Source organism: Furipterus horrens, unplaced genomic scaffold (assembly GCF_987537825.1).
Source record: "Furipterus horrens unplaced genomic scaffold, mFurHor1.1.pri manual_scaffold_17, whole genome shotgun sequence".
Lineage (NCBI taxonomy): Eukaryota > Metazoa > Chordata > Mammalia > Chiroptera > Furipteridae > Furipterus > Furipterus horrens.
In genome coordinates this window covers 64652854-64671439 of record NW_028327187.1, presented here as the reverse complement: position 1 = coordinate 64671439, position 18586 = coordinate 64652854, and the positions used below count along the sequence as shown (strand labels likewise).

The window sequence follows — 18586 nt, the reverse complement described above, 5'->3', positions numbered from 1 at the left end:
GTTTTCCCAAAGGGTGGTATTCAGTGGCTTAATTTGGGGTCCAAACAAATTGTGCTAAGGGCTGCTCTGAGCACCCCTTCCCGCAACCCTTACCCTACGAACTAGGAAATTCATCTGCATTGCATTTGAGGATTAGCTTCACTTTTGTGGAACTCTAGAACTTCTTGTCCTGGGGACAAGCTACACCTGTGTGAAAAAATTTTAAGGATGATAATGACCAGGTTTTTATTTCTCAATGACCAATAGACAAGATGCAGGCTTAAGAAACTGACAGCTTTTAGGTAGACATGAGGAAGCATTTTATTGTAGAAATGATTAACTATCAGCACAGGTTCTGCAGGAAGTCAAGGAACTCTATTCACAGACTGGAGACTAAGGCAAGCATTTCTTTAGGGCCCTTCCTGTCTGATTCTATATTTCTACTTCTGAAGGTAATTTGATATTCTTTTCCAAGTCTCCAGGTGCTTTTCCACCCACCAAAATTGATCTCTTCAAAAACCATATTGATTGTGCTGCCTCTTCCATTTTCTAAGATGGTGACAGTAGTAAGGCAGTAAAGTCAGCTCTCAGACTTGTAAGATACCATTGTTTTGTCCTTTCCCCCAACACATATCTCTCCAAGACATTTTGCCATTAAAATACTGTATCAGTCACTTTAGAGTTTCATTTTGTCCCTTTGGTTCAGGATAAAATCAATTAAAAAGTTATAGTTAACTTCCTATAGGCGATCAAAGCACTTCACAGACTTTAAACAAGTAGAGGTCCATAATGTCTATCTCAATTGTTGTTTTTTTTCCCCAGATGGAAAGATAGGGATTCAAATAAATACCTCCTAAGAAAAATGTGTCTGCAGAAACCTGCAGCATTTGGCACTTTCTCCATTTTTCACATTACAGATTAACTTCCAGCTAATCAGAGTTCAGAAATCTAATAGACTGTGAAGGGAGAGGCAGTTTTTCCTCCAACTTCAGATCACATATTCTTGCATTTGTAAGGCAGATTTTGAAAGGACTTGAGATCACAGCCAGCCTTCATTATTGGTGCATGACCACTTTGAAACCAACTTCTTGTTTAATATTCAAGAAAATTTGCACATAATAGTCTTTTTTGGTCTTTCTTCTCACTTTTAATAATTTACATTTGTAATTCCCTTCACAACCACGCTGTTGTACAAAGACCTGTCTGTCTGGCAAACCTAGGGATATGTACAGCATGTGAAAGATACATGAATTTTTAATTTGTTTTGTAAGTAGGCTGAACAGTAAGCTGGTTGTGCTGAATACAAGAGGGTTACTTCAGTGAACATGTGCTGGAATTTACTTAACAGAGCTCCTTTACCTGGAGCCAATCACTTTCTTCTATGAGTCTCCCATCTGCCAAAAGGGAGTCATTTATACAAATAAACTCAAGGAAGTTTTCATATAAACTTTCCTCCCTAAACCTCAGACAGCTTTGTCTTAAACCAAAAGATCACTGGAAAAGCTGCATCTTACTGATGTTTGTGGATCCTAAAAATATCTCATTCAAAATAAAGACTTATTTTCAAAATAAAGACACATCTTTCCTTTTTATCTTTGGAGGTTCTTTGTAAACAATAATCTTTGCATAAGTGAATTTTCACTGAAGAGTGTTGAGCTATGTCAGTGTGAGAAATACCATAGTTATCAGGCCTCAGAAACACTAACTACTGGCATTTTTAAGAAAATAACTGTAGATGTCAGTGAATTATAACCTATGGATGATTAAGAAGAAACCTACCATTCAAAGATGGGTAATGCTTATTGCAAGACCACTAAGATTATTTTCAATAAAGAAATAGGAGGTGTGCAAGGAACTATATATAGAGATGTTCTTGGTAATTTAATGTTTTGAGAATTCCCAGACTGAAAACTATTGTTATATAAAGAGACCAGGCTGCTAATTCTCAGAAAATGCAAAGAGTATCTAAAGTGTCACTAGGTTTTGACCTTTTATATTATAAAGACTACATTAGGAAAGAGGGAGCTAGGGAGTTTGCCAAGGGGTTACTTTATGTAAAGTGGTCAGGGAACACCTCAACACCTCACTGATAAGGAGACTTTTAAGCAGAGACTTGGTGGAGCTGAGAGCAGAGGGAACACAAAGGTAAATAAAGGCACTGAGGGAAGGAGAATAGTGGGCTAGAACAGAACAGTGAAGGAAAAGATGAGGCCAGATAAACAGGCAGGGACCAGATCATGTAAGGCCTTGTAGGCTAATGGAGGGCTTTCCTCAGTTCTGAATAGGAATATATGGATTATCTGACAGGCTGACAGAGAGAAAGGAGATAGAATGAAGGAGGGGGAAGGAGCTTTAGGGGAAGGCAAAAATTAAAAAGGAGGGTGCAGGCAATGCAATCGAGAAACAAGATGGAGAGAGAGCAGTCTGGTCTATAGGAAGGAAGGGACACAGTGTCTCAGGAATCGAAGAGGGCAGAAAATGTGTTGATTTATCAAGTTACCTATGGCCCTCTATACATCAATGATTAATACCATATTTATGTAGGTTAATAAACACAACTTTAATCCCTATCTAACTGCATATGTTCAATGTGTATTACTGAGACACTTAAGTACTTGAGCAAGCTAATCAAGGTTTCAATTACCCCAATGAGAAAGCTATGCCTGTCAGTTACAATCATAGTTAATTGATTGGTGAAATATTCATGAGGTCTTGCATAAGAAGGGCCTTATAAGTCACTTGTACCATAATAAGTGGAAATATCTTGGAAAGAAAAAGTTTAGCAGTATTATAGTGCTGATAAAATCTTCACAGGTACTGATTCTAAGAGTGCAGCTGAAAATTCTTTGCCCTGAGCATTTGTCATGACTCCAATCCAACATGCCATTTAAACACAGTGAACAACTATAGAAAAGAAATATCTAATGTTGTTTGATGTTAAAGTGTAGAATTCTTTCCTTTCTTTAATGGAAAGCCTTAATTTGTTCCTAGTTGCTGTTGAAAAATCTGATGAATTATTGCCACCATCTTATGTAGGTTTTCTCTCTGATCATCTGGTTGTTCAATTCTCTGTTCAAATGCTAAAAAACTCATCTTGGCTCACATCTTCCCATTTGTAACCTGACATAATCATTCTAAAATGGGAATGAGAAAGATCAGGAAGAGTATATGAGTCCTGATTTATCTTTGGTATTCTTTATGATTTTCATCCACTAACAAATCAGGGACTCAGTCCATGTTACACAATATTTAGTGGTAATGTACAATGGGGTCTGTGTTTGCCAACAACTCTTATCCTTGGTGGCAGGTACATGCAGCACATTGCGAAAATGTCACTAGCTGCCAAAACAATTCAAGAAAAACAATGTGTTAGAAGGGGAGTAAGGAGAATTTTATCTAAGAAAAAAATTTGATAAAATGATGAAAAGGCATCATACATAGAATTGCCTTTGCTATTCATTGTCATGCTCAGGACATCTTTGGGACACAGAAAGGGCAATGTTGTTGTAACCCTAGTTCACTGGTCTGGACAACTTTTTAATCTGTTTTCCTGGAATTAAGCAACAAGAAAAATACCATTCATTTTATCATCTATATTAAATCTTCAGCCCTGGCCAGTGTGGCTCAGTTGGTTGGAGCATTGCCATGTAACCAAAAGGTTGCAGGTTCAACCCCTGGTCAAGGCATGTGAGGGAGATAACCAGTTGATGCTTCTCTCTCACATCGATGTTTCTCTCCCTATCTCTCTCTAAAAGCAATGAAAAAAATGTCCTTGGGTGAGAATTTTAAAAAATTCTTCAGTAGATGGTTTTCCAGCAAGACTAGCAACCTCCTATGGGCAAAGATGGCAAAAGTATAAGAAAGCTTAGCAAGGCCTAGGGTAGAGGACTGAGTGTAAGCTAATTCTCCTGACCCTTTCATAAACCTTCATGGAGAACAAATGAGTATTGCATTCTCAGATAAATACAAAAGAAATAAAAGCAAACTTCTTATTTACAAATTAAGTGGGTTTTTTGTTTTATTTGTTTGTTTTTTTAGAGTTTGTGCTTCATTTTCTCAGGGAGATGACAGAACTAACTCCAGATGTTTAAAAACAATCAATACCAAAACAAAAGCAAACAAACAAAAAACACTGCCTTCTTCCAGGAAAGTTTATCCCTCAGTTTATGTGAATAGTCCCGTAGGTATATTGAACCTTAAGTAAGATGATATGTGAATTTCATTAATGACCCACAGAACAAAAAATTCAGTGATGTTTTTGTTTATGATATTTGTCCAATTTGGTCAATTAAAACAAGAATATTTTCCCTAAACTTATGTTGTTTATTTTCTCTTTTTTTTTTTTTCATCATAGCTTAGGAAGGCAAGTCCCATTGTTTGTTCAGAGTTTGTAGATGTGAGAGGAAATGCATTTTGTTCATATTTTTACCTGATACTGAAAATTGCCATATCATGAAGGGTTCTTTCTTCTCCCCAGTGAGCATGCACATATGTGATCATGCTCCTTGGTTGAGCAAAATTGAATACAAACCCTGAACTGCATGGGGCATTGATATTGCCCAACTGTGGAAAAACATAATAATGATAAACCACCAACACTCACTGAACACTTTCTGTGTGCCGTGCACTATGCTTAATGGCTTTATAAGCAATTTCTCATTAAATTGCAAACCAACAGTATGAAGTGCAGGTATTTCATAGATCATGAAAGGAGGCTTAGCTCAGGTAAGTAAATGGCCCAAGGGAATAAAGCATGATAGTCACTAGACAGCTACAATTTAAACCAGATCTCTCAGCTCCTAAAGACCATCCTGTGTTCACAAGGATATGCCATTCTACTTAGAATGTTTGGATTATGTGCCATGACTTTAGAGAAACAAAAGAAATAGGCCTCTTTCCCATTATTTTTACTCTGGACATAATGTTATAGGTCAGGAATTTTAAAAGTTTAATCAATGAGATGCATTAAAAATATGAATCTATAGAATTATCATACTTATCTAGAAAAAAATAGAAATTTATAGTAGCCATGTTAGCAGTACTTTAATTAAAAAATTTTAAGTGTTCTATGTTATTTTAAAAAAGAGGTGATTAAAAGAAACATTTTAAAATTCTGAAGTGGTTAACATAAAACAAAGAAAGTAAAACATAAACCCTCTAAAAGCACAGTTTGATTAAAGCTGATAGAATGTCAGGTGCTAGGACAATCCAACATAAAATTTCACCTGCTTCATTGAGTTCTCATGAAAAAATAACATCTTGATGACATATATTTAGTGTATAAAAAGAGTTACAATATGATAAAAACAGTTTTTTTTTTATATTGTTGCCAAATGATTTGACTCAATATCATTTGCAAATCCTTCTAACATCCCTGATGAATGAAGAAACACTCAGCAGTGTGATCACAATATGCCTCTGGCCACCAGAGTTGTCAATTTGTTCACTGGGATATTTCCAATTTACATTCTTTTAAGGTTATGTAACTCTACTGTTGTACAGCTTCTGAAATTGGAATGAATTTCAAGTCTTGCCAGGTATATTCACACAGGTACCCAGGATGATTCAAAACCCAAAAGAGAAGAAAACTAATTTCTGGTTTCAAGATGCTGCATTTCTAGTCATAGATCTTACTGATCAAATTCTTGACATTCAAACTTTCAGATGTTTCTGTTACACATGATAATCAGCACCACCATGTATTTCTTCTGTACCAGTCATTGTTTTCAGTGTTTTATATAAACATTTTTTCCCTTAATTTATTCAACAACCAATGTATTTGAGTATCTCCATTCTGCAGATGTGGAAACCAAAGCTCAAAGTGATGAAGTTACCAACTTGTTCAAGGTCACATAGCTTTTAGGATAAATTATGGGAGCTTGGGTTTGAAACCAGGTTTACCTGACTCCGATATCCATTTTCCTGACTGATTTCTCCACTTCTCTAACCCTCAAAAATACCTTTGGCTTTCAGTGAGATAGCAGTGCTTGCAAAGTGCTTCTGTAGTCAGCACTAGGGTAGTAAGCCATTTGAGACAACAAAAGGAAGGAATGGTTTTTGTTTTCAGTGGTATTTGTTTTTGTTTTCAAATATCACATCAAGTTTGGAAGATGCTTTCTTCATGTCGTCCTAGTGTGACTGAGGCTGGCATCTAAGACTTTTGGACATGCTTATTCATTTTAAAGAGGGTGAAAGAGAAGAAGAGAGGGAGAAAAACATCAGTGTAAGACAGAAATATAAATTGGTTACCTCTTGTACATGCTCTGACTAGCAACTAGAACTCACAACCCAGGCCTGTCCTCTGACTGGGAATTGAACCCTCAGTCTTTCAGTTTGTGGCGTCATGCCCAACCAAGTTAGCTACACACAGTTTCATCCACTTCTCAAAACTTAATTGGAATAACTATGTTAGCATTTACACGAGTTTGTTTGTTTATCTTTTTTGTCCATGGATCTCATTTGTTAATTATGTACAACAAATGAAATAAGATTTTTTAATTTATTCATATTTTTCAGTGAGGCAATAGAGGTTTCAGTGAGAGATTTAAAATTAGGTTGTTGGATATATCTTGCAGTAAATCCTAGAGACATTATCTGTTATATTTTGTTCCATTTATGCTTTTTACTGGTTCTTAAAAAATAGATATGCCAGTAAAACTAAGACTGTTTCTGTAAACATTTCTTATCTTGTTTGAGATTACTACCCAAACACTTTCTCAATGAGCACCCTTTTAAGAGAACACAGCCCTGTACATTGACAGAATATAATCAGTTGGCATTCCCAGCCCTAAGAAATAAAGATTAGTGCTTACTTGATGAAAATACTCATAAGTTAATGTTTTAAAATGTTTGGTGAGGCTCAATAAATATAAAGTGTTGTTAATCACTTATTTAAGGAATTTTTTTTTAAAAACCTGAGCTTAAATTTGCTCCTGTTGCTTTTAGTCTTTTAATTTGGGCTTTGTTTATAGGAATTAGTATGAAAAGAAAATACCTCATCCCTCACATAAGGTCTCTCCCCATCAGATTTCACGTTTAGGAGAGTTAAACCAAGTTTTAGAATGTTTTATCTTTCACTCTAGTAAAACTCAAGATTGTTGATATTAAACCATAGTTAGTATTTGCCTTTCTTTTTAAATTTTTTTCTTAAGGAGAGACAATTAAACAGGCATATATTTCGCACCTCTGATTTTTTAAAGCCAGAGCCAAAGAATAAAAACACTGAGAGCAATAGGGTCTTCTCTTCAGCATGAGGCCTCTTCATGAAGACAGAACTGGTGACATAAGGACCAAAATTATACTTCACAGTCTGTGTGGCTTGCAAAAAACCTATGTCTTTGTAGATGCTTTCATTCATTTTCATTACTGACAAACCACAGAAAGTATTTTCCTCTTGTGTTTTGGTCTCTTTAGGATTATACATGCCATTATAAATGGTGTGCTTGTTTTGTAGTTAAATCTATTCGTGAAACATTTAAGATGTGAATTAATGAACCTATTACTTGGTCTGTTTCGTCATTTACAATATCTATGCTTATGTTGTTTTTGTAGTGTAGGTTGCAAGCCTCCATTTCATATAGAAATTTAACCTACTCACATATGCCAAATTTCTTCATTATCCAGACTTTGATATCAATTGTTGACACATTTCCTTCTACACCAATTGTATCAGTTTAGATATAAACATTTTTTAAGTTTTACTCTATTTTCAAGAAATAAAAAATAAAAATAAATGTATGGAGAATGCTACAAAAATAGTGTGATTCAAGTACATGAACCTCAGAATGCCTATCAGTAATCTATATCAACACTTCCATTGTCAAAATATGGTTTAGATTAGGGCTTTTTCTGCGCTTTTCTAATCATCCTACTGTTTTCATTAGATGCTCTTAGTCTGTAAAAGGATCCCTATAAAAAAACTCAACAAAGTCTTCGGAATAGAATTGCCATATTTATCAAATAAAAATAGATGTCCATTTAATTTTGAATTTCAGAAAATCCATGAATACTTTTTTAGTATCAAGGTGTCCCAAATATTACATGATTTTTTAGTATAAATGTATCCCAAGTATTGTATGCATAGTGAATAATATTCACATCAATGTGTCCCAAATACTACAATAATTTTTAAATATAGCTCAAGTATTATATGGGATATACTTATACTAAAAACAATTCATAGTTTACTTTAAAGTAAAATTTAACTGTTTTGTATTTTATTTGGCAACTCTACTTGGAAGGTATCATGGTAGTGTAAGTGAACACACATGGTTCTAGTACTTAAGTAACTGGGTAGCCTTGGGCATCTCACTTAACCTATTTGAACCTGTTTCAGCACCTGTAAAATGTGAGCAAATAATAGCTACTTTGCAAAGTTTCTAGAAAGATTAGAAATTATTTACTTAAAACACCTTGCACATAATAGATTTTTCATGAAAAAGTATCTGTTATCATCAGAACAAGGAAGAAATACAAATGGAAGTTACCAGTTTATTTTAGCTTCATAATAAATGGCGACACTCAGCAGTTAAAGAGCCCATGCAATTAATAATAGAAGAGTCCACCACATGTTGGTGACTATTTACCAGATCAGAGATTTGACTAGTAATAAAATATTGGTTTGGCCAAAAGTTGTTTGTTTGTTTGTTTTCTGTAAGATGACTCTAGTAGTACTCAGTTGTCTTTAATTTCATTTGAAAAAATTTTGTTAATGTATTGTGACAGCTGTCATATCAGCGTGCATTTTTAAAAGACATAAAAATTGGTGAATTTTTGTCTAACCATTTTAACATTGAAATGGAAGAAAATACACAAGATTTTTTGGCATATTATGCTTTGTTATTTCAAGAAAGGTAAAAACACAACTAAAATGCAAAAAAAAAAAGTTTGTGCAGTATATGGAGAAGGTGCTGTGACTGATCAAGCATGTCAAAAGTGGTGTGTGAAGTTTCATGCTCGAGATTTCTCACTGGATGATGCTCCATGGTCAGGTATACCAGTTCAAGTTGATAGCGATCAAATCGAGACATTAATTGAGAACAATCAATGTTAATCACACCTGGGAGATAACCAACATACTCAGAATATCCAAATCAATAAAGTTATTGGTTAAAATGTAAAATGTGTCTGCTACAGAATAAACTAAATGGACTTTTTGGCCAACCCAATATATGCAAGTATTTACCTCCCTCCTTTTCTCCTGTTATTTGACCGTTATGCTACTTAACAAAGGTCATATACCTTGTTAGCAGCAGAGCCTGAATATATGTTTCCTTTTCATATTAGCTTTTTCTTTTTTGCTAAGTTACAATTTTCATTCTTGCCCATCTCAATCATGTGTTTTTGATTTTTAATTAAGTTTTATTGAGATATAATTTATATATAAAATCCACTATTTTAAAATATATAAATCAGTAGTTTTTATTATATTCACAAGGTTGTACAACCAAGATAACGATCTAATTCTAGAACATTTTCATCAGCTCCCAGAAGAACCCATATTGACTAGCAGTTACTCCTCATTACCCCCTCTCCCATCCCCTGGCAAGCACTAATCTACTTTCTGTCTCTAAGTGTTTGTTTTGCCTATTCTGGATATTACATATAAGTGGTATTACAGCATATGTGACATTTTGTGTCTTACTTCTTTCACTTAGCATAATACACTAAGGTTCATCCATGTTGCAGCATTTGTCAACACTTCATTATTTTTATGCTTGAATAATATTTCATTGTATCGCTGTATAACACATTTTCTTTATCCATTTATGAATTGATGGACACTTGGGTTATTTCCACTTACTGGATATTAAGAATAGTATTGCTATGACCATTCTTGTACAAGTTTTTGTATGAACATATGCCCCCCCACCTTGGGTCTATATCTAGGAGTGGAATTTCTTAGTCATATTGCTTGTCTTTGTTTATCATTTAAGCAACCGTTTTCCAAAATGACTCACCATTTTACATTCACACCAGTAATAAAAAGTGTTCAGTTTCTCCACAACCTCACTTGTTATTATCTGCTTTATATTATTATTATAGCCATCCTAGTGGGTATGAAGTGGTCCCTTACTGAGATTTTGATTGGCAATTTCCTAGTGATGAATGACATCCAACATCTTTTCATGTACTTTATTGGCTATATGTATACGAGAGGGGACATAAAGAAAACCAGAAATATTTTCTGGAGGGCAGGCGCCTTATAGTACAGGCCTCCCCTGCTAAGTGATGTTCTAGGAACCTATCTGTTCAATGTACCAGCTGGCATTGTTGTGAGAGGCTACATTCAGCTTTAGTAAGTTTTTGTGAAGACTCTTTCAACATCTGCCCACACTGCCCTGAGTGTTCAGCAGTTTTCGACCCAAAGCATCATTACCCCCAGGCCCCACCCTCCCTATTCACCAGATCTCATCCTGAGCGACATTTTTTGTTTCCCCATATGAAAAAGTCCTCAAAGGGAAATGTTTTTCCAGTGTGGAAGAGGTGAAACAAAAGAATGGCAGAAGCACTAAAGGACATCCAAATTGATGAGTTCAAAAACTGTTTTGAGCAGTGGAAAAAATTGTCTCATAGGCATATATTGCATCAAATGGAGAGTGCTTTAAGGTGACTGAAGTTTAAACATGTAAGAATAAATATACTTTTTTTAATAAATAAAATCTGGGTTTTCTTGGGTCCCCCTTTATGTTTTCTTTGCAGAAAGATCTATTCAAATCATTTGCCTATTTTTAACTGGGTTATTTGTCTTTTTTTTTTTTTTTTTTTTTTAGTTATAAGAGCTTTTATGTATTCTTATGAGAAAAATAATTTGCAAATATTTTCTCCTATTCTGTGTGTTACCTCTTCACTTTCTTGACAGTGTCCTTTGGTGGATAAAAGTTTTAGTTTTGATGAAATCTTATTTATGTATTTGTTTCTTTTGTTGCTTGTGCTTTTGGTATCCTTGAAGAATAAAACAAGCACTAAACCAGGAGTAGAGACACAAGTTCTGTTCCCACCTGTGCAATTACATTAAATGTGTGAGCTTAGGCAAATATTAAACTCATTGTAAAAAAAAGCTAGGTTCAGCAGAGCAGGCAACTTCATAATTTTTATAAATAAATTATCTTTCTGAAACTCCTAAGGTTAGTAGTTCTTAATCTGGGTTACATTTGACAATCTCTGGAGACATTTTTGGTTGTCATAACTGGGGAAGGTTGATACTGGCATCTAGTGAGTAGAGGTCAGGGGTGCTGGTAAACATGTTACAATGAACAGGATGACTCCTACAACAGAGAATTGTCCAAACTAAAATGATAGTAGTTCCAAAGATGAGAAAACTTCTCTAAAATTCAATTTCTGTTATTCTGATTTATTTTAAGTGGTAGCCTTTGAATTTGTCTGTTGGAGCCAGATCATTTTGTGCCAGCCTGATGGGGGCAGTAAAAGGGAGAGATACCAATAATGCTTGAAAGTCAGAAGGTTTCTTTGTGTTTCCAGGGCTTTTAAAAACTATTGTGTGTTTTAATGTGGAGAAAAATATTTCGATATAGACACCTCCAGGCAAAGTCTTGTTGAAGTTTTCATGTCACTGAGTCCTTTTCTTTAGTGCTTTTAGAACAAAATAGTTTCTGTGAAATAGTTGGTACATTCTGTGAGGTATATCTAATCAATCATAATGGGAAAAAAGAAACAGAACAGCTTGATGGAAGGAACTTTCATTTTTTATTTCTCTGACCTCAAAGGAAGTTAATATTATTATTCCAGCTGATCAGTTTACTTCAACTTTATTCCATACCACCTAATGGAATGTACTGTTTCCCTTGAGTTCCATAAATGGTCAATCTACAATAAAACAGACAATAGCTTGAAGTATTTTTCAGCATTTCTAAAGATCTTGGCATGTAAAGAGCTATTTAACTTGCTAGTATTTCTTCCCTGTGATAACATGGCTTGTAATTTCATGATTTTCACCATTAGATGTAATCATCACCACCACAACCATGACCATCATAGACTAAGTGTTCTAAGCACTTTATGAGTGTATCCCATTTTACCTTACAAAAATCTTATGGGGAACTTGTTTTTGTTTTTTTTTATCCCCACTTTGCATATAAGGGAAAAAGTTAAAATAAAATTGTAAAATACTTCCTAAGCCATATTTTCATATTAAAACTTATATTGTATACCAAAACTTTTATATTTCAACAGCAAAGAATGTCTTTTTATTGTTAAATATGTAAACATTCATGTCCCTCATTTTCTGACCTTTAGGAATGTCAATTAAAACCTGAGTTATTTCTAAATTTTTTCAACACCTCTGAATTATTAGTTTTTCTCAAGTGTATGTATGTACCTTGAATCTACTATAATACTTTTCCATCTCTGAGCACCCACATGCATATGTGGCTATGTAATTTTAAAATTGTACAAGTTCTCCAATATATAAGTAATGGAAGGATTTTTGTTTAACTCTGTTTATATGTACAGGAAGCAGTAAAAGAAAACAATAAGAGAAAAGAAATGGAAGAGAAGACTAGGAGAGCAAAGCTTGCAAAGGAGAAAGCCGAGCAAGAAAAGTTGGAACGCCAAAAGAAAAAGAAACAACTCATTGATATAAACAAAGGTATGAAGTATTTCCATTTTTAAAAATGATCTATAAAGTGCAAAATAATTGCACTTAATTAATTTTGGGTTTTGAAGTGAATTGTGGTTCTGGTAGAAAAATTCACAATATTATTATTTACTTGAGTCAAATTTCTCTCATGAAATTGTCTGTATTTCTTGTCACCCTACACTGAGCACTCAGGATTTTTGGTAACCAATTCAAGGTAATATGTTGTTAAAACAGTCTTTTTATCTTCATTTTTTTGTTTGTTTGTCTGTTATTTGTTTTTACCAAATTATATATGTTCTGGATGTGGCAGTGGTGAGAGAAGAAGAGACTGAGATGAAGAGAGAAAAACTGGTATGGGGAGATGAATTGTATAGCTCTAATTTTTATTTTGTTGACACAGAGCAGCAACAATTAACATTCTCTCTTGGGGTCTTGAACACTTCAAGTCATAATGCATATCGACAGCATTATTTTATAAATTGAAAAAAAAAGAAGCATCCTGCTCAGCTGTGAGCCTTGGGACAAAATATTGGTATATCCATGTGGTATAAAGTAGTTGTTTTCTTGTTTAGCAAGAATGACTGTAGATTAAAGGCAGGTTTTTTGGATTTGTTTGTTTTCTTTCTAAAGAAGAGAGGGTAAATAAAGTGATTAGCACCAGATAGCTGCGCCGTGAAAATTTAAGAATGAAAAAGCATAGCGTTTGCCACTGAGGATTAGAGAATTTAAAAACAAAAAAAATCAGAACAAGATACAAAATAATATGATCAATATGGCCCAATATTATGTTAGTCAAATTTGTAAGCACTGTATAATGTTGGGCATGTGCCATGTACTGTTCTAAGACTTTCACATGTTTTAAGTCAGTTAATCCTCATAACATCTCTGTGAGGTAGGTATTATTATTATCTTATTTTACAGATGAAGAAACTGAGGCTCGTAGAAATTAAGGAACTTGCCCAAGGCACACAAGTAGAAAGTATTAGCACCAAGATTAGAATCCAAGTAGTCTGGCTATGTAATCTTTGCACTTGTAAATGCATTGTCAAATAATAATAATAACAAAAGAAAACCATGTAGCACTTACTGTGTACCAGGAACTTTGCAGGGAGATTTACATATATGAACACGTTTAAGCATCATAAAATTCTATTAGGAAAGTGCTACTATCTCATTTTAAGATGAGAAACTAGGCAGAGAGAAGTTAAGTAACTTGCTCAAGTTCACAAAGATAGTAAGAGATAGAACCAAGATCTGGACCTAGGCAGTATGTGGCCCAAGTTAATTAGTAATTACTATGATATATTTTATTATAATTATTATTTATAATTATTAATCACTATCAGTTATCTGTGGTAATGTCTCCAAATAGTTAATCTGAAATAATATCTATACCCATTAAGCTTATCCTTCACACCTTTAAAATATACAAAAGCCCTGGCTGATATAGCTCACTTGGTTGGGGTGTCATCCTGCAAGATGAAAGGTGGCAGGTTCAATTATTGATCAGGGCACATGTCTAGGTTGTGGGTAGGGTCCTCTGTCAGGGTGTGTATGAGAGGCAACTGATTGAAGTTTCTCTTTCACATCGATGTTCTGTCCCTCTCTCCCTTCCCATCTATAAGCGTGTCCTCAGGTAAGGATAAAACAAAACAAAATAAAATAAAATAAATATTTTCAGGAATTGACTATAGTTTGTCTATTCTGCCTATAAAATAAATACAACATAATTTAATTTTAAAAGAAGTAAAAAAGTAGACAGCTGAGTTAAAATAGAGCATAAACATAATTTAGCAAGCAACTTTTTAATTAGGATCAAAAGAACTGGTCCTGACTGAAGACCACTCAGGAAAAGCATTTGAGCACAGCCTGGCAATGGGTATTTATAGGACAGTCTCACTTAAAAGGTGATGAAGTTCATAAAAGAGCCCTGGAAAGTAGCCCCCTTATGTGTATGAAGAAATACTGAGAGAAGAGACTGGAAGGGGTAGGGGATAGATTGTTCACTCTCTAGGCTATGCTATAGGTCTTACCCTGAAAGCTATGGAAAGCCTATGAATGTTATAAACTGGAAAGTGATGTACTCAGATGAGTTTCTTAGATCATTTAGACAGACACATAGAGAATGGATTGGAAAGGGAAAGGCCAGAGAGAGCAGAGTTTAGAAGGTTAATATCATGGTTCTGATAAGAGATGATGGTGGCCTGAACTAATCAGTGGTAGTAAGGTTAGAGAAGTCACAGATTAGAAGTATACAGTATTAGAGTTCTATAGGATATGTATATATAAAGACAGATTTATTTTAAGGAATTGGCTCATGTGATTATGGAAGCTGACAATTCCAAAATCTGCAGGGTAGGATGACAGACTAGAGACACAGGGAAGAGCCAGTGTTGCAGTTCAAGTCTGAAGACAATCTGCTGACACACTTCCCTCTGGATCAGGGGAGGTTGGTCTTTTGTTCTATTCAGGCCTTCTACTGATTGGATGAGGCCAACCCTCATTATAGAGGGCAATTTGCTTTACTCAAAGTCCACTGGATTTTAAATGTTAATCTCATCTGAAACACCCTCACAGAACCATCCATGATAACATTTAAACAAATACCTGGACACCATGGCCCAGCCAATTTGACACTGAGGACTAATTAGGTATGGAAATTAATAAAAGGAGGCACTAAAAAAGGTGATACCCCTCAAAGAAAACAATATGTGTGTGTGTGTGTGTGAGTAGAGCAGATTTCATCAAGCAGGTTACAATGATTAGTATCACTCTGAACATGTTTCATTTTCAGACACCTTTTAAAGGTGGGAAATGGCCAAGAAGTTATTTTATGTATGTGTACGAAACTCAGGAAAGAGGTTTGGACTAGACAGACTTGGCCATGATTGAAGTTAGGGTATATTAGTTTGCTAGGGTTTCTGTAACAAAGTACAGCAAATGGGTTGGCTTAGAACAACAGACATTTATTGTCCCACATTTTTGCAGGACAGAAATCTGAAATCAAGATATTGGCAGGGTCATGCTCTTCCTGAAAACATTAGGGAAGGAACTGTTCCGGGCCTTGCTCCTGGCTTCTGGTAGTACCTTGGCTTGTGGCAGCATAACTTCAGTCTTCACCTTCTGTTCTCCCTGTTTGCTTGTCTGTCTCTTCACAGGGTATTCTTTTCAGAGAATGCCAGTCGTATTGGATTAGGGACCCAACATATTCCAGTATGACACCTTAATTAATCACATAATTCAACTCATAATATATGAGTTTGAATGAGAATACCAGTGTAAAGTCTAAATCAGAGGTTCTGAAAGTATTTCATTTTGGAACTCTTAAAAATAATTGAGGACCCCAAATACCTTTGTTTATTTGGGTTATATATTGACATTTATTATGCTAGAATTAAAACAGAAATATAATAAATAATAAGACTTATTTATGTGCATGGGGGAATAGTGAGAGAAGAGGCTGAAAGAGATAGAGGACAGACTGTTACATGTTAAATAACATTTTTATGAAAAGTAACTTTATTTCCCAAAATAAAAAAGTAGTGTTGGAAAAATCTTCAAAATCTGGCTTAATAAGAGACAACTTGATTCTAATACCTGCTTCCACATTTAATCTAATGCAATATCATTCATCATGTAGCTTCTAGAGAACTATACACTCATGAAAAAAATGAAAGTAAAAAATGCATAATAATCAGTATTATTATGAAGATTGTTTTGACCTTGAAGATCTGAAATGATCTCAGAAGCCCCAGAGTCTGTAGAACACACTTTGTGGATTTCTGGGGTAATTGGTGCAAAGAGAAAGCAGTCAGGATGGAATCTGTCCAGTTTTATGCTCAGAATATAGTCTTGTTCCCACACTACATCACACCCCTCTGAGTATTTATCAACTTTTCACTGTTTCCCTAAAAATACACCTATAAAGGGGAAAAGAATGAAGGACCTCCTTTGACATATTGTTTGGGTTTATAGTAGATAATCTTTTTCTTCTTTTTCTTTTTTCTTTTTTTATTGTTTTCAATTACAGTTGTCCCACTTTTCCCCCTATTGCTCCCCCGCAACCCAGCCCACTTCTTCTCCCACAGTCCTTCCCCACCCCACTGTCCATGTTATAGTACATATTCTTATTTGCCAAGACTTTGTTAACAACCTCTTCAAGTACCATTGAAGGCATTAGATAAAGATCCAAAACTTTTAAAGTAAAAACAGCTGAGCAATCTGAACATTAAAGACACACTTTAAAATAGGATTGTTCTTTGTGTGTTGTTACCTTATCTCTATTTACAGATCAATCAAATAGCAAGCTTCACCATGAGGTTCTTCATGTGTGGCCTATATATTGCAAATACATAGTAGTAGTATCATATAGTAATATTATCTTACACTTAGAGTATATGTATTAGTCCTCATAAATATGTTTTAAGAAAAGAGTCCTTTGGCCCTTGCTGGGTAACTCAGTTGAATAGAGTGTAGTCCTAGGTCAGGTAACATACAGGAATCAACCAATGATGTTTATTTTCCATTTCAGATTTTCCTGACTCCAGATTAACATCATTATCTCCAATGTTTACTTAAAATTTTTCTCCAAATTTAACTTTTTCTTGACTCTGGATTGTTAGAATATCTACAGTTGAATGTTGCATTTCTTCAATAGGCTGAGCTCCTGCAACAATGGCCTTCTCACAGATTGAGATCATATTTTTAGTGGAACTTGTGAGTGGTTCAACATATGAAAGGCATATTCAATAGTTAACTAGTTTTTTGGCATTTGGAATACTGTTTTTGTTTGTTTGTTTTGTATTTTTAAGTATATTTTATTGATCATGTTGTTACAGTAGTTCCAGTTTTTCCCCTTTGCTCCCCTCTGCCCAGTACCCCCCTCCCCTCCAATAATCTCACCCCCACTTAATTCATATCCATGGTCATGCATATAAGTTCTTTGGCTTCAACCTTTCCTATATTATTCTTAACTCCGCCCAGTCTATTTTGTACCAACAATTTATGCTTTTAAATTCCTGCACCATACCCCCTTTTCTCTCCCTCTCCCCTCCCAGTTGATAACCCTCCAAATGATCCCCATACCTATGATTCTGTTCCTATTCTCGTTTGCTTAGTTGGATTTTGTTTTTATTTCTTAGATTCATTTGTTGATAGTTGTGAGTTTGTTGTCATTTCAGTGTTCATAGTTTTGATCTTTTTCTTAAGTAAGTCCCTTTGACATTTCACATAATAATGGCTTGGTGATGATAAGCTCCTTTAGCTTTACCTTGTCTGAGAAGCACTTCATCTGCCCTCCCATTCTAAATGATAGCTTTGCTGGGTAGAGTAATCCTGGTTTCAGGTTGCCTTTCATCACATTGAATACTGCTTGCCAGTCGCTTCCTGTCTGCAAAGTGTCCCAAGGTGTCCCTCCTCACATTTTTTTATTTCGTTTTATAGATTATATTGTCACAATAGTTCCATTTTTACCCCTTTGTTCCCCCCTGCCCAGTATGCCCCTCCCCCAGCAATCCCTCCCTACCCCAGTCCAAGTCCATGGTTCATGCATGCAATCTCTCCAGTTTCTCCCATTCCTATGTTACCATTATTTCAGAATTACTTCATTAATTTATTTTTTTATAACAAAAAAAGTAACATTCCCCACCCCCTCAGACTTTAGACCCTTTGTAATCTTATAGAGGACAGTGGGCGATGGTCTCCTGCTTTTCTAGCTGCTTCAAGCTGGGCATGGTCATCATCCTACCTATCGTTGGGTCTAGAAATCCCTAATAAAAGCAGGGGTGTAGAGGGGAGGGTGGCCTTCCCACATGGGGAAGGATCTTGCAGACTCCAGGTCAGCTGGCTGTCCCCACACAACAGCGTGCTTGGTTTAACAGGCTGGTGTCCTTGTTGTATTCTTGGGGAAACAGACTTGGCAACAGGGTTAGAAGGCATCATTCAATCCATAACCACTAGATGACAAAAGACAGGTATTAATTTTTCTATGTCCCCAATTAGGGGAAAAAA

General features: G+C 35.1%; 1 protein-coding gene across 2 annotated transcripts in view; it reads left to right on the top strand.

The window, feature by feature from the left end:
- DIAPH2 (diaphanous related formin 2) overlaps positions 1 to 18586 on the top strand; it is a 1048823-nt gene that overhangs the window by 760126 nt on the left and 270111 nt on the right. For both annotated transcript variants that reach the window (XM_090264504.1, XM_090264503.1), the window contains one exon: positions 12451 to 12586. In XM_090264504.1, coding sequence (XP_090120630.1) covers positions 12451 to 12586 — 136 coding nt within the window. The remainder of the gene's footprint in view (positions 1 to 12450; positions 12587 to 18586) is intronic.